Source organism: Pseudophryne corroboree, chromosome 2 (genome assembly GCF_028390025.1).
Source record: "Pseudophryne corroboree isolate aPseCor3 chromosome 2, aPseCor3.hap2, whole genome shotgun sequence".
NCBI lineage: Eukaryota > Metazoa > Chordata > Amphibia > Anura > Myobatrachidae > Pseudophryne > Pseudophryne corroboree.
Genome location: NC_086445.1, coordinates 395,220,396 through 395,236,813, shown reverse-complemented (window position 1 = coordinate 395,236,813; position 16,418 = coordinate 395,220,396). Strand labels below are relative to the sequence as shown.

The 16,418-nt window shown below is 44.2% G+C and overlaps 1 protein-coding gene across 7 annotated transcripts in view; it reads left to right on the top strand.

Annotated features, from left to right (window-relative positions):
• Positions 1-16,418, top strand: part of UBE3A (ubiquitin protein ligase E3A) — a 114,348-nt gene that overhangs the window by 28,287 nt on the left and 69,643 nt on the right. For 3 of the 7 annotated variants that reach the window (XM_063953331.1, XM_063953337.1, XM_063953333.1), the window contains exons 3-4: positions 7,467-7,777; positions 12,319-13,562. In XM_063953331.1, the coding sequence (XP_063809401.1) occupies positions 7,467-7,777; positions 12,319-13,562 (1,555 nt within the window). Of the gene's footprint in view, positions 1-6,735; positions 6,804-7,466; positions 7,778-12,318; positions 13,563-16,418 lie in introns of all 7 variants that reach the window. The other 4 variants (XM_063953334.1, XM_063953335.1, XM_063953332.1 and 1 more) reach the window with 3 other exon arrangements.

The following is a 16,418-nucleotide window of genomic DNA, read 5'->3' as shown; positions in this document are numbered from 1 at the left end:
ATGCCAGCCTTCGAGGCTGGGGGGCAGTCACACAGGGAAGAAACTTCCAAGGACTATGGACAAGTCAGGAGACTTCCCTACACATAAATATTCTGGAACTAAGGGCCATTTACAATGCCCTAAGTCAGGCTAGACCCCTGCTTCAACACCGGCCGGTGCTGATCCAGTCAGACAACATCACGGCGGTCGCTCATGTAAACCGACAGGGCGGCACAAGAAGCAGGATGGCGCTGGCAGAAGCCACAAGGATTCTCCGATGGGCGGAAAATCATGTGTTAGCACCGTCAGCAGTGTTAATTCCCGGAGTGGACAACTGGGAAGCAGACTTTCTCAGCAGACACGACCTCCACCCGGGAGACTGGGGACTTCATCCAGAAGTCTTCCAAATGATTGTACACCGTTGGGAAAGGCCACAGGTGGACATGATGGCGTCCCGCCTCAACAAAAAGCTAAAAAGATATTGCGCCAGGTCAAGGGACCCTCAGGCGATAGCTGTGGACGCTCTGGTAACACCGTGGGTGTACCAGTCGGTGTATGTGTTCCCTTCTCTGCCTCTCATACCCAGGGTAATGAGAATAATAAGAAGGAGAGGAGTAAGAACTATACTCATTGTTCCGGATTGGCCAAGAAGAGCTTGGTACCCAGAACTCCAAGAAATGATCTCAGAGGACCCATGGCCTCTGCCGCTCAGACAGGACCTGTGGCAGCAGGGGGCCTGTCTGTTCCAAGACGTACCGCGGCTGCGTTTGGTGGCATGGTGGTTGAACGCCGGATCCTGAAGGAAAAGGGCATTCCGGAGGAAGTTATCCCTACGCTAATTAAAGCTAGGAAAGAAGTGAGCGCAAACTATTATCACCGCATATGGCGGAAATATGTTGCGTGCTGTGAGGCCAGGAAGGCCCCAACGGAGGAATTTCAGCTAGGTCGATTTCTGCACTTCCTACAGTCAGGGGTGACTATGGGCCTAAAATTGGGTTCCATTAAGGTCCAGATTTCGGCTCTATCGATTTTCTTCCAAAATAGAACTGGCTTCACTGCCTGAAGTTCAGACTTTTGTTAAGGGAGTGCTGCATAGTCAGCCCCCGTTTGTGCCTCCAGTGGCAGCGTGGGATCTCAACGTGGTGTTGGATTTCCTGAAGTCGCATTGGGTTGAGCCACTTAAATCCGTGGAGCTAAAATACCTCACGTGGAAAGTGGTCATGCTGTTGGCCTTGGCGTCGGCCAGGCGTGTATCAGAATTGGCGGCTTTATCATGCAAAAGCCCTTATCTGATTTTTTTATATGGATAGGGCGGAATTGAGGACTCGTTCCCAATTCCTTCCTAAGGTGGTATCAGTGTTTCGTGTGAACCAACCTATTGTGGTGCCTGCGGCTACTTGGGACTTGGAGGATTCCAAGTTACTGGACGTAGTCAGGGCCCTGAAAAATATGTTTCCAGGACGGCTGGAGTCAGGAAAACTGACTCGCTATTTATCCTATATGCACCCAACAAGCTGGGTGCTCCTGCTTCAAAGCAGACTATTGCTCGCTGGATCTGTAGCACGATTCAACTTGCACATTCTGCGGCTGGACTGCCGCACCCTAAATCTGTAAAAGCCCATTCCACGAGGAAAGGGGCTCTTCTTGGGCGGCTGCCCGAAGGGTCTCGGCTTTACAATTTTGCCGAGCTGTTACTTGGTCGAGTTCAAACACTTTTGCAAGAGTCTACAAGTTTGATACCCTGGCTGAGGAGGACCTAGAGTTTGCTCATTCGGTGCTGCAGAGTCATCCGCACTCTCCCGCCCGTTTGGGAGCTTTGGTATAATCCCCATGGTCCTTACGGAGTCCCAGCATCCACTTAGGACGTCAGAGAAAATAAGATTTTACTCACCGGTAAATCTATTTCTCGTAGTCCGTAGTGGATGCTGGGCGCCCATCCCAAGTGCGGATTGTCTGCAATACTTTTATATAGTTATTGCCTAACTAAAGGTTTATTGTTGAGCCATCTGTTGAGAGGCTCAGTTATATTTCATACTGTTAACTGGGTATAGTATCACGAGTTATACGGTGTGATTGGTGTGGCTGGTATGAGTCTTACCCGGGATTCAAAATCCTTCCTTATTGTGTCAGCTCTTCCGGGCACAGTATCCTAACTGAGGTCTGGAGGAGGGTCATAGTGGGAGGAGCCAGTGCACACCAGGTAGTCCTAAAGCTTTCTTTAGTTGTGCCCAGTCTCCTGCGGAGCCGCTATTCCCCATGGTCCTTACGGAGTCCCAGCATCCACTACGGACTACGAGAAATAGATTTACCGGTGAGTAAAATCTTATTTATTTATTTATTTTTTTAGAAGGCTAAACCATGCCTTGGAAATGATTGCCCCTTTAAAAAAAAAAAAAAGGTCCGAGTTCAGCCGGCATCCCAAACGGCCGCCAAACTTGGACTTCATTACATCCCGCCCAATGTTTCAATACATCTACACTCTTCCCAGTGTGAATAGACATTGGGCCTCAGTTATGATAGACAAAAGCTTTTTAAAAATCTTAGACACCTCAGTTTGCACTGGCATGGTTCAAGTTCAGCCAAAGTGCATTGCTTCGTAGTAATAAATAGCAGTGTTTGCAATGAGGCACTTTTTCTTGCATGATAGTACGTATTAGGTACAGTGGGGGTGCTTTTTGCATAGTAGGCAGTAGATACACTGATACAATCATCAGATTAGAATTGTTGTTTTATTGAGCAACATTAGGGAAACTGGATTAAAGGTGCCTAAAGGGTCACATTTTCATGGTCCTAATTTGATTTGTGGAAGGGCAGAGTCATTTACAATCGGCAAAAGAACTCTGCTCTTAACCCATAGTTATAATACAGAACAGTACTTCTCTTTTCGCTGCTTTAGAACTCCATTTGTAGTCCCTTAATATCCTGTAACCTGATGTTTGAAATGGTGTTGTACTGGAGACTGGGATCCACGTGGTGGTAATGCTGAGGAGTTGGGTTGTTTAGGTGTATGGTTTGGGTTGTTGGAGAATGTTAATAAGAAATATCAATAAAAGATTGGAAAATATGAATAGGCATGGGAAAGAAAATGACATGAATGAAATATGAGAATAGTAGGAGTGAAGAGGAGGCAGACCACAAAGGCTACTAATGAAGGAAAATAAGGAAAACTAGAGAAAAAGTGGTTATGGTAGGGGCTAGTGTAGAGGGGAGGTGATGTGATAGCCAGTAAAATTAAGTGAAGATAGCTATTATGAACACACAGTCTAAAATGTACAATTTTTGAAGCAAGTGATATGTTGTAAGTGTAAAAGGTAGATGTTGGAAATAAATACAGGTAATAGGAAGCTGATCTGGTTTGAACTACAGGGTTTGCGTTTCCTTGTAGTAACTGCCTTGATACTTTTGGTACTCTGATATGCTCAATACTTCCCTATCTAATTACATCCTCTCTGTACAGTCCACATAACCTCACATATTTTGTCTTTCAACATTGCTGGATGATCATATTATACAATCCATTAAGAACCTAGCAATCCGGTGGACCATTATGCAATAGGTAGCATCTATCCTTGTGTGTCAATGCCTATTTCTCCTTCATCCACTCCGGGACACTGGAAGGTCTTCACGGTGGGGTGTAGATGGTGGCTAAGTGGAGCCGGCACTTTAAATCCTTTTAAACTGTGACTGGCTCCTCCCCTCTACAAAGCCCTTCTTTTCTTTTACTGTGTCTGTGACTGACATTTACAGTATGACCAGCAGGAGTAATCAGTCTAATAAGACTTCACAAAAGCTTTATGCCTGCAAGAAATGTTCAGCAAAGTTTACCCAACGTACTGAAAGCAATCATTTTGCTCTAGCATGGAAGCACCTGGATAAGGAAATTTCAGATTAACCGCCGGCTGTTGCTTTCTTACCCTTTCCAGAGGAAAATAGATCTAAGTGGGAAAACCCTCCTTTTGTGGATCCCTCCTTATCTAGATTATCAAAGAAGACCATTCTGCCGGTAGCTAGTGCTACCTCCTTAAAGGAGCAGGCAGATCGCAGATTGGAAAATACTTTAAAGTCTATATATTCTGCAGCTGGTGTACTTCTTCATCCTACACTGGTAGGTCTTTGGGTTAACAAGGCAATAGAGGCCTGGGTGGAACAATTGGTAGCAGGTCTTCAATCTGGTCTATCCTCTGTACAGTTGGTTACTTTGGCTGGACATAGATAATCTGCTGTATATTTGGGTGAGGCGGCCAAGGACGCAGGAACTGTTGGATCCAGAATTTCTGCTTTGTCGATTTCAGCTCGCCGTGCACTATGGCTTAGGCAATGGCAGGCAGATGTATAATCTAAGAAAGCTGTGGAAGCTATTCCGTTTAATGGTGAGATTCTCTTCGGTCAAGAATTGGATACTCTGATTTCCAATGCCACAGGAGGTAAGTCGATGTATATTCCTTCGGCAGCTCCAGCTCCTAAGAAAAAAATTTCATGACCGTCCTTTCGAGTTCCGTCCAAATTTAGAGGACGTGGCAGAGGTGGATCCACCTCGTTCCGAGGTAACTGAGGCTGAAATCGTGCTGAAACCCCAGCAACTTTGCAGCAGGACTCGAAGCCTGCTGCTAAACTCTGCTAAACGGTGACTGGCTCCTCCCCTCTAAAGGGGAGGAGCCAGTCACCGTTCTAAAGAATTTAAAGTGCCAGCTCCACTTAGCCACCATCTTTTTTTTTTCTCACCCTTCTCCTAAGTGCAGCGATGACAGCACCCCCAGCCATGGACCCGGCTTTATGCATACAATCGGTCTGTTGTCTACCTCCCTCCACTATTTTTCTCATGGTCTTCCAACCTTAACCCATCACTTGTAAGCTCTTCCCCTTTACTGGCACACTGTGGAATGCTAGATTTGCCTGTAACAAGCTTACTTCCCTTTCATGATCTCTTCCTGTCAATCCTTCAGCATCCTGTATTGGGGTTTCACTGATGTAGTTGTTCTCTTGCTCTTATATGTACTTCTATGATTTAATTGCTACATTTCCATGCTAATTTGTTGTGTGTTTTGCTAACTGTATAGTGATGCAGAATCTGTGGCACCTCATGAGCAATTGAGGTTGAGGAGCAGAGTATGTAAATCAGGGAAAACAGTACAATAATGAGACCAGGTAGATTATGTTGGCCTGTAACAGAAGAAGCATCAGGCCACTGATGAGTAATTGGTGTGGTTCAAACAAGGAACGGATGAATGAAGGTAAGTACAGTCCTGCAAAATGTGTGCAGCTGTCACTGAATACTGCAGAGTTGTGCCTCTTTGACCTCCTACATATCTACAAACACCTACTTGTACATCAATTACCCGCAGCGGATTGAGGGAAGAGTAAAATAAACTGCATAGAAGCCAGCCACTCCATTCAGTCCTTCTCTCTGCTTTATAACAAAACTGAAGTCAAAATGGGGGCACAGAGTTGATGGCAACCGTCGAAGACTTGCTGGACTGCTGTTGGCCAGCAAACAGCCAGTTGGACATCACGGATTTAAACCCATACAGTTGGGCCAAATTAATTGTTTTTACTCGCGGCTAATTAGGGGGCACAAAACGGTGCAATTCAGTTGTTAATCCATTAAGACACCCAGTAGCCACGGGGATGACATTTCTTTTCGCAGCTTCCTGAGGTGTGAGAAGAAATGTGCATTAAGTCGGCACTTTGGTGTCCGAATGGGAGTTTGGATGTCCAAATCAGGACTTTAGACTGGTTTAGCCGTTTTACGTAGCTAAACCCTGTCTGTTTGGGTGTGACATGCACAATATGCATGTGCGCCCAAATAATTCAATAGGGACTATTGTTTGGGCATCTAAACAGTCCCGTTTAGATGGGAGTATTAGACGCCCCAAAAAATTTAATTCCCCTCACTGTCTTTAATAGAAACTGAATAAACTTAAAAACTTAACTATGGGGGGTAATTCAATTGTTTTGGTTGTCTACTTTTTCCGTATAAGCAGTAATGTTTAGACAGCCAAACAATTGCCACTATTCAATTGATGTTTGGGCGAACATGCATGTTGCGCCCAAACAAGGTTTAGCTGCGTAAAACTGCTAAACTTGTCTAAAGTCCTGCTTTGGGCGTGCAGAATTTGCATACACTTTTCTCACCAGCACCAGGAGGCTGTGGGAAAAAAAAAGTGACCTCTGTGGCTGCTTGGCGCCCGAAAGGCAGAACAATTGAATTGCTGCCGTCAGGCACCATTTAGTGGCGACCGTGATAAAAAGAAGCAAATTCCCACCTATGTGTAATAATAGCAGTGGTGATAAACAATATAATGAATAGTTATGCTGTTTTTTCCCCCCCGATTACTGTTAGACTGTGTTGGTTTTAAACCGCTATATTTTGTTTTTTGTTTATGTGCGACAAATCGTATCAGAATATGAGACTGACGCTGTGGTACTGCCAAAAACTATTGTAACCCATAGCAACCAGGCTAAATGTCAGCAAATATATATTATATAATACGTGTATTTATATGTGTGTATGTATGTGTATATATGTGTCTGTATTGCGTGCGTGTATATAGCAAAACAGATGTAGTTGCACTTAGTTTTGTTTTACACTTTCAATTGTCATATAATTTCTTCTTTTCGTGTAAAGCAGAGATGAACTATAATTAGCTTTTATACTGTTTTGTTTATGTTTAAAAATTGTACAATTGTATGTTGAGTTGCATGTGTTCTCCTTGAAGTGCCGAACAATGTATATTTTCCATTTCATTATGACTGTAGGTTAGTGTCTGTGGGACAAGGATCACCCAAGCTTTGTGCTTGTAAGGATTTCAGAAAGCCAAAGACATGTAAGGAAATATTGAAACTGTAAATAGAATTATCACATTTTTTTTTGTGTTTTTCTTAAACCCTTTATATAATGCTTACTTTGCTGAATTCAGTCACTCATTCAGATGCCCTTTAATTCACATGGCTTTTACATTGTGAAACCCTGAAAATACCATAAGTTATATTTCGGCATTAGGACAAGATACCTGTAGATGTTTACCTTGGCTAGCATATTGAAGAGTGGGGGGTCAATATACATGGGGTGTTTTTCCATTCACACACTGGATGGAATTCAATTGTTTGAAAAGTCGGCTGGGTGCCTGTTTTTCCTTGTCTATTAGATAGGAAAAAAACAGACTCCCAACTGACTTTTCAAACAATTGAATACCCCCCAGTATATCACATTGTATGGGTTGTTTTTTTAAATAAATGTACTATTAATAGGCCTATTTCAACCAAGTAATAAGATATAGCAGTGTTAGAACTATGAAGATTAGTGCTGTATTCAAGGAAGCTCTAAACTGCAGTTCCAAAGACATCTACTATGATTTTGGTTGCAACATACCATCATCTCAGAATGTGTTGTGTATGTGCCAGATTAACCCTGCTTTACTAATAATTTGAGTGCGCTTTAAATACAGGAGCTGTACTAATCCAAATGCCTGTTTGAATGTTTGCTACAGGAAGCGAGCAGCTGCAAAGCATCTAATAGAACGTTACTACCACCAGTTAACTGAGGGCTGTGGAAATGATTCCTGCACGAATGAGTTTTGTGCTTCCTGTCCTACTTTTCTCCGTATGGATAACAATGCAGCAGCCATTAAGGCCCTCGACTTATATAAGGTTAATGCAAAACTCTGTGATCCTCATCCCTCCAAGAAAGGAACAAGCTCATCTTATCTAGAGAATAACTCCAAAAGTGCCCACAGCAACCCGTGCACAGACAGAAAGATGAACAAGAAGGAAATACACGGACCTAGGGATGACTTCAAAGGTAACATTTTTGTGGTCTCTGATCAGTGTTGAGCCTGCATGCATGCACAATATGTATATTAGAGCTAGGATGGCCATCCAAATGAATTATTGTTTATTAACCCCCACCCTTACTAGAAGAACAGAAAGGAGGGGAGGCTGCTGTAGCCATCCAGTCAGTTATCCGTATGCATGATAAACCACGTATCAGCAATAGCGGTATTCAGTATTCAATTACTGTGCAGTTTTTCATGATTATGGGGTATATGCAATTGCGGTCGAATTCCCGAAATTGTCGAATTTCGGGTCATTTTCGCCAAAAAAAAATAATCGTCAATGCAATTCAGTGCTTTCCGTCAAAAAAACGGACTTTCAAAATTCGACTTTTTGCAAATTCGACTTTTCTGCAATGATACAAGTGCTGCAATTCGACAAAAGCATATTCAATTCAAGTTTGGAAATTCGACAGCAGTGCTTTTAGACAGTAAATTCGTCATTTTCAATCCGCCACACTTTGGAGGGTGAAAACAATAAAAAAAAAATTAAACATGTTTTTTTTGGTGTTTTTTTTTTTTTGGGAATAGCATATCTATTTATATTAGAAGGGATTAGGTACTTTTTATTTTTTTTATTTTTGGAGGCACAAGTATTATTTATATATTTTTTAATTTTTTTTTATTTTTTTTATTTTTTTTTTAGTGCTGGAACGGGAATTTTTTTTAAAAAAATGGCGTGGGGTCCCCCCTCCAAAGCATAACCAGCCTCGGGCTCTTCGAGCTGGTCCTGGTTCTAAAAATGCGGGGAAAAATTGGGCAGGGATCCCCCGTATTTTTAAAACCAGCACCGGGCTCTGCGCCTGGTGCTGGTGCAAAAAATACGGGGGACAAAACGAGCAGGGGTCCCCCGTATTTTTCACACCAGCATCGGGCTCCACTAGCTGGACAGATAATGCTACAGCCGGGGGTCACTTTTATACAGTGCCCTGCGGCCGTGGCATTAAATATCCAACTAGTCACCCCTGGCCGGGGTACCCTGGGGGAGTGGGGACCCCTTCAATCAAGGGGTCCCCCCCCCCCCCCCCCCCAGCCACCCAAGGGCCAGGGGGGTGAAGCCCGAGGCTGTCCCCCCCCCATCCAAGGGCTGCGGATGGGAGGCTGATAGCCTTGAGTAAAATGACAAGAATATTGTTTTTTCCAGTAGTAGTACAAGTCCCAGCAAGCCTCCCCCGCAACCTGGTACTTGGAGAACCACAAGTACCAGCATGCGGGAGAAAAACGGGCCCGCTGGTACCTGTAGTACTACTGGGAAAAAAATACCCAAATAAAAACAGGACACAGACACCGTGACAGTAAAACTTTATTACACACTGCCGACACACACATACTTACCTATGTTCACACGCCGACATCGGTCCTCTTCTCCATGTAGAATCCACGGATACCTGAAAAGAAAAGTTCAATATACTCACCTCAGCCAGGGTCCAGAGATAAATCCACGTACTTGGCAAAAAAAGAAAACGGACACACGGACCACCGGACTGAAAGGGGTCCCATGCTGACACATGAGACACCTTACCCCGAATGCCGGGACACCACGTGACTCCTGTCACTGAAGTCCCTTCAGCCAATCAGGAAGCGCTACTTCCGTGGCGCTCACCTGATTGGCTGTGCGCTGTCTGTGTTGTGACAGCGCATCGCACAGCTCGGTCCATTAGTTTCAATGGTGGGAACTTTGCCGTCAGCGGTGGGGTTACCCGCGGTCAGCCGCTGACCGGCGGGTGACCTCACCGCTAGCCGCTAAGTTCCCACCATTGAATATAATGGACGGAGCTGTGCGATGCGCTGTCACAGCACAGACAGCGCACAGCCAATCAGGTGAGCGCCACGGAAGTAGCGCTTCCTGATTGGCTAAAGGGACTTCAGTGACAGGAGTCACGTGGTGTCCCGGCATTCGGGGTAAGGGGTCTCATGTGTCAGCATGGGACCCCTTTCAGTCCGGTGGTCCGTGTGTCCGTTTTCTTTTTTTGCCAAGTACGTGGATGTATCTCTGGACGTGGATGTACCTCTGGACGCTGGAAGGTGAGTATAATTTTTTTCACAGGTACCCTCGGATCGTCGGAGACCGTGGCAGTCGGCGTGTCAACATAGGTAAGTATGTGTGTGTCGGCAGTGTGTAATAAAGTTTTACTGTCACGGTGTCTGTGTCCTGTTTTTATTTGGGTATTTTTTTCCAGTAGAACTACAGGTACCAGCGGGCCCGTTTTTCTCCCGCATGCTGGTACTTGTGGTTCTCCAAGTACCAGCTTGCGGGGGAGGCTTGCTGGGACTTGTAGTTCTTCTGGAAAAAACAATATTCTTGTCATTTTACTCTAGGCTATCAGCCTCCCATCCGCAGCCATTGGATGGGGGGGGACAGCCTCGGGCTTCACCCATGGCCCTTGGGTGGCTGGGGGGGGGGGACCCCTTGATTGAAGGGGTCCCCACTCCCCCAGGGTACCCCGGCCAGGGGTGACTAGTTGGATATTTAATGCCACGGCCGCAGGGCACTGCATAAAAGTGACCCCCGGCTGTGGCATTATCTGTCCAGCTAGTGGAGCCCGATGCTGGTGTAAAAAATACGGGGGACCCCTACTCTTTTTGTCCCCCGTATTTTTTGCACCAACACCAGGCGCAGAGCCCGGTGCTGGTTTTAAAAATACGGGGGATCCCTGCCCAATTTTCCCCCCGCATTTTTGGAACCAGGACCAGCTCGAAGAGCCCGAGGCTGGTTATGCTTTGGAGGGGGGACCCCACGCCATTTTTTTTTCGTGTTTTTCCCGTTTTTTTAAATCGCGGCAAAATCCGGCAAATCGGCCGTTTTTCGCCCGCGGGACTGTCGAATCCGTTTTTCATTGAATATGGTGAATTCCGGCAGCCACCTGCCGGAATTCACCTGTCGAATTGTGTTGAATTTAAAAACGGCGATAATTTGCCGCGATTCGCCGTGAATTGCATATACCCCTATATCTCTTACAGAGCGGAATATCTGACAAATGACAGGGTCCACTGAAATTGTACACGTTAAGAATGTGCTAAGGTTAATCTCCACACTGTAATAATTTAATTATTCAGGACCTTAAATTTTGAGAGCGCGCTACCCCGATTAATAATATTAATATAGTTCTATATTGACGGGGGGTGCTACCTATGACAACCCATGATACAGTCAAAAGCACAGGAGAGAAAATATGGGGTTGTATAAGTAAGGTGCACACTAATATTTGTTAATAAATATTAGTGTGCACCTTACTTATACTACCCCATTTTTTCTCTCTCGTGCTTTATTGTACACATTAAGCCTGATTTGGGGAAGGCCGAGTTGGCATACAGTGTTTGTCAATGCATCTTATTACACAAAAAGATGTGATTCTGGATAAGGGATACTCAACCTGTAATATTAGAGGGCCATGCATTTATTCTGATTAGCTGTGTTGTAGATAGTATAATTTCACATGTGTTTTCCATTTTTTAAAACTTTTTCATACTTTACGCTCCACGTGGACTACGATTGGGAATAGTAACCCGGAGGGGAGGGCACACGGTGCACATATTGGGGTTCCTGGTCACTTTACAAAGAAAACGACACACAAACAAGACAACCTCACGTCCATCTTATTCCATGTCGACCTTTTCCATGTGTCGACCTATATAGGGACGACCCAACAAACCCATTCCACCTGTGTGGGATTCCTACATTTTAATACATTTATGTTGTTTCTTCTGTATTGAAAGTAGCAGAAGACTATTTTTGGTTTTCAAGACCCATTCAGACGCTTTGAAGTGACCACCAAACCTTACCTCCTTACTTCCTTACCATCCAGCATCACTTTGCACTACTGTATCTGCTGCATATGATGTATGCAATGCTGCTGCTGTTACTTAACATGTATGAAACCTCGCTACATACACATGAGGGCTAGGGTTACTAGATTTAGCTGAGTAACTGCAGACACACGTGAATTGAACAATTACATGGACTGTTTGCCTTCACATGAATTTCATATATTGCAGGCAATCTCAACTAAATAAGGTTTGTTTTTATCATTTTACTCTGCTTGGAAAACTGCAGTTAAGGGAAATAAATGAGAGAAGATTTTGTAACAAATATTAATGTTTGCACTATGAAGCATTCATGGGATTAGATAATTGCCCATATCAGCATGTACAGTAACTGATGTTTTGCATTTCTTCAAGTTAACTCTTATGTTTCTTGTATGTTTGTCTTCCTCTATTAACTAATGTGCAGTAGTTACTCTTTTGTGTATTGTTGTTAACCTCGTCTTCACACCCCAGACCTTGGTTGAAATTAATCATATAGAGCAGGCATGGGCAACATAAGGCTCTCCAGCATTGGGAAACTACACATCCTGTAGTTTTAGCATTCCCTATTAGAAAACTGTGACAGGGCCGCTGGGACTTGTAGTTTCACAACAGCTGGGGAGCCACAGATTGGCCAGGCCAGTTTCAGAGCACGGTTTCTGTCTAGTGTTAATTGAGGAACAAATGTTTTGTTTTCCTGTTTCAGATGTGACATTCCTGTCTGAAGAAAAGGTGTATGAAATTCTTGCGTTATGTCGAGAAAAAGAGGACTACTCTCCTCTGATTCGGGTGATTGGGAGAGTATTTTCCAGCGCTGAAGCCTTGGTTCAGAGCTTCCGAAAAGCAAAACAACATACAAAGGAAGAGTTGAAATCCTTACAAGAAAAGGATGAAGACAAGGATGAAGATGAAAAGGAGAAAGCTGCTTCCTCTGCTGCTATGGAAGATGATTCAGCAGCTTCCTCCTCCAGGTTAAATGATGGTGCACAGGGAGATAACAACATACCGAAACTAGGCCCAGAAGAGGTGTCTCTAGACATTGAGGCTGTTAGACGGGTCTACCACAGGTTACTTTCTAATGAGAAAATAGAAGCTGCCTTTCTTAATGCACTTGTGTACCTATCTCCCAATGTGGAATGTGACTTAACTTATCATAATGTATATTCACGAGACCCCAACTATCTAAATTTGTTCATTATAGTGATGGAAAATGGTAACCTCCATAGCCCAGAGTATCTGGAAATGGCATTGCCGTTGTTCTGCAAAGCAATGAGCAAATTGCCATTGGCAGCACAAGCAAAGTTGATTCGACTGTGGTCAAAGTACAGCGCTGAGCAGATTCGCCGGATGATGGAAACTTTCCAACAGCTGATTACATACAAAGTCATAAGTAATGAGTTCAACAGCCGCAACCTAGTGAATGATGATGATGCTATTGTGGCTGCATCAAAATGCCTGAAAATGGTTTACTATGCAAATGTAGTTGGGGGAGAGATTGAAACAGACCATAACGAAGAGGAAGATGAAGAACCTATCCCTGAATCTAGTGAGCTAACCCTCCAAGAGCTCCTGGGTGAGGAGCGCAGAAATAAAAAAGGTCCCCGGGTAGACCCGATCGAAACTGAACTTGGTGTAAAAACTATTGATTGCCGGAAACCTCTCATCCCTTTTGAAGAATTTGTTAATGAACCACTAAACGATGTTCTTGAAATGGACAAAGACTATACTTTCTTTAAAGTAGAAACTGAAAATAAGTTCTCTTTTATGACCTGTCCCTTTATCCTGAATGCTGTAACAAAGAATCTGGGTCTGTACTATGACAACAGAATCCGCATGTACAGTGAGCGAAGAATCACGGTCCTTTACAGTTTAGTACAAGGACAGCAACTTAACCCATACTTGAGACTCAAAGTACGGAGAGATCACATCATTGATGATGCTTTAGTCAGGGTAAGTTTGTTTTATTATATGCATATGTTGTCACTCTATCCAGGTTATTTTTGAAAGGTCTTTAGAAGTGTTAGGTGTTGCGCTGCACAGCGTCAGGAGCCTTTGTGAGGATTCACAATTATTTAGGGATTTTTAGCAGTTGGATAAATGTATCAATTGTTGACGTAGGGTTAATTTTTTGAGTCACTGTTAGACCATTACTTTCCTAGGATAGGTTTATAATTCAAATGAGATTGCTTTACCTTAGAAATGCCATACTGTAATAGAAGTACATATTTTACTAACACAGAACCAATTATAGATACTGGGTGTCCAAGATCTCTCTTGAATCAATGAGCTATTACTGTGCTACACTGAAGTTGTCCATGTTGTTCCATGCGTATGTTAAATAACGTATTTGTTATATAATTTTATTACAGTCAATAGCAATGTCAAATGATTGGAACAATGAATTTCAGTTGCTAATGATCTAAATGGGGATGAGCCCTGGGGACGTCCTCACTTACCTGCATTTACCTCTGATTCAGCAGCTGTCATATTGTGGAAAAGGGAAGCGGATAAGATACTGCGGCATGAGATCCCGGCGATTACAATGTCGACGCCGGAATCCTGCACAGCTGTACAATGCCAGCACTGGAATACCAGTGAGGTAGGTGATTCTCCCTCTATGGGTGTTCACGACACCCATAGAGGGAGAATATAACCTGTGGTGAGCCTCCATGCCCGCAGCGTGACAAAAGCAGCGAGCCCGCTTACTAACGCTCGCCCCACTACCGGCATACTGGTGGCCGGGATGCTGCTGTCGGTATTCTGACGACCAGCATCGCGGCTATTGGTAATTCATACCTAACCCGTAGAAAAGACCATTGTTAGAACATTCAGACTTCCACAGCTATAGGTCTGTCCTGTATCCGCTGCTGCATGCAGTGCATATCCCAGTTCTAAACGGACTAAGTCATGCGTCTTACTGACTTCCCCTTACTAGCAGACTTGTCACACTGGCAGCAGAGTCCTAGTAATGGTGGTCCACAGACTGCAGATTTTGGTTTAAGTATCAGGGCTGTCCAAAACCAGCTTAGCCCATTAATGTGGGCCAGTCAGTCAGGCCAGGCAGTTTATGCAGTGGGGGCGATTCATTTGTTTAATGAGCACCCATAGTTACATATCCTCCGTCACTTTAGTCAGTGCAGTATGCAATTGTGTGGGTGCTGTTGCTTAATTGTGCTGATCACATCCAGAAGTACCGGGTTTAGCAGCACAAAGCGGCTACACTCGACCAAAGTACTGGACGTGAAAAGTGGCGTTTGGGCGTCCAAACGGGACACTTTGCACATTTCTTCTCTATAATGCTTGGAACTGATGGCACATAGAAGGAGAGAGATATAGTAGACGAGGTCCTTGCAAGTTTACCAGAAACATGCATTGTTCAATCTACACAGAGCACCAGGCACGGCAGCCATGTTGGTCGCACTACTTTGGTTACAATGTGCAGAAAAGCACTACATGGAGATAAGACGTACAAGGATAAAATGAAGGGTGAACTAACAGGAAACCCACTGCATAAATAATTCAGTGTGTTGCTTATCCTGCCCATGACGGTAGCAGGCGAGGCAGCCATATAGGGTGCACTACTACATAGGTTACAGTGTGCAGGATGAGCAATAGTGTGACATGCAGTGGGAGATTGCAGAGAAGAGCGAGACCAGTTGAGGTGTAGTCTATGATGCAGCAATAAGGAGAGACAGTAGGTGGCAATATCAGCATAGGACATTTAGAAATATCACAAAATTTAGCCAGAAATAAATGATAGTGCTAGATTAATATGTTAAAAATGGCATAAAGCACAATGCTAAATTGTGTGCAAAACATGTGGGCAGCATAAAGATGAGTCCAGTAATATGAGTAGGTAGGCCAAAGTCTGAATCCAGTTCAAACTCCAGTTTGTAGCCCATGGTTTACATGACCTTTAGTAGCCTGGTTTTTGTGCAGCACATGGATAGCTGCATATTATGTTGTTTAATGAGTAGCACATTACGATGTACAATGGGGGTGATTCAGTGTTGATCGCAGCAGCAAATTTGTTAGCAGTTGGGCAAAACCATGTGCACTGCTTGGGGGGGGGGGGGCAGATATAACGTGCAGAGAGAATTAGATTTGGGTGGGTTATTTTGTTTCTGTGCAGGGTAAATACTGGCTGCTTTATTTTTACACTGCAATTTAGATTTCAGTTTAAACACACCCCACCCAAATCTAACTCTCTGCACATGTTATATCTGCCCCCCCTGCAGTGCACATGGTTTTACCCAACTGCTAACAAATTTGCTGCTTCATAAACTCTGAATTAGGCCCATTGTCACTAGAGATCACATTACATTAACAAATAGTATGATTCTGCACAGATCGGTCTGGCCTTCAGGTAATGGTGCCCATACACTTGTGAGATAATCGGTGCTATCCTTTGATTTCGACCACATCTGTGAGAGAAATCGAAGGATTGTATGCACATTTTAGGTACCTTGAGACGCGATGCGCAGGCACGTCGGTCGAATATCTCGTCTCAAGATATTATGTGCTGCACTTAATATTTCTCGCATCGCAGTGCGATCGCATGTGGTTTTAAGCCCACCCGAGATATATCTCACTGCGATGGGCACCCGCCGGGAGCGGCCAAAGGCCGCTCCCACTCGACGGTGACGTGCCCATCACGTGATTACCATGCGATCTATTGTATGAGCGCATGGTAATCATTTTGGCAGTTCAGGTGTGATTTCATCGCACCTGAACTGCCGTTGCGATGCCCCGCGATGTCGTGTCGCAGGGCATCGCACAAGTGTATGGCAAGCATAACCTTTGTAC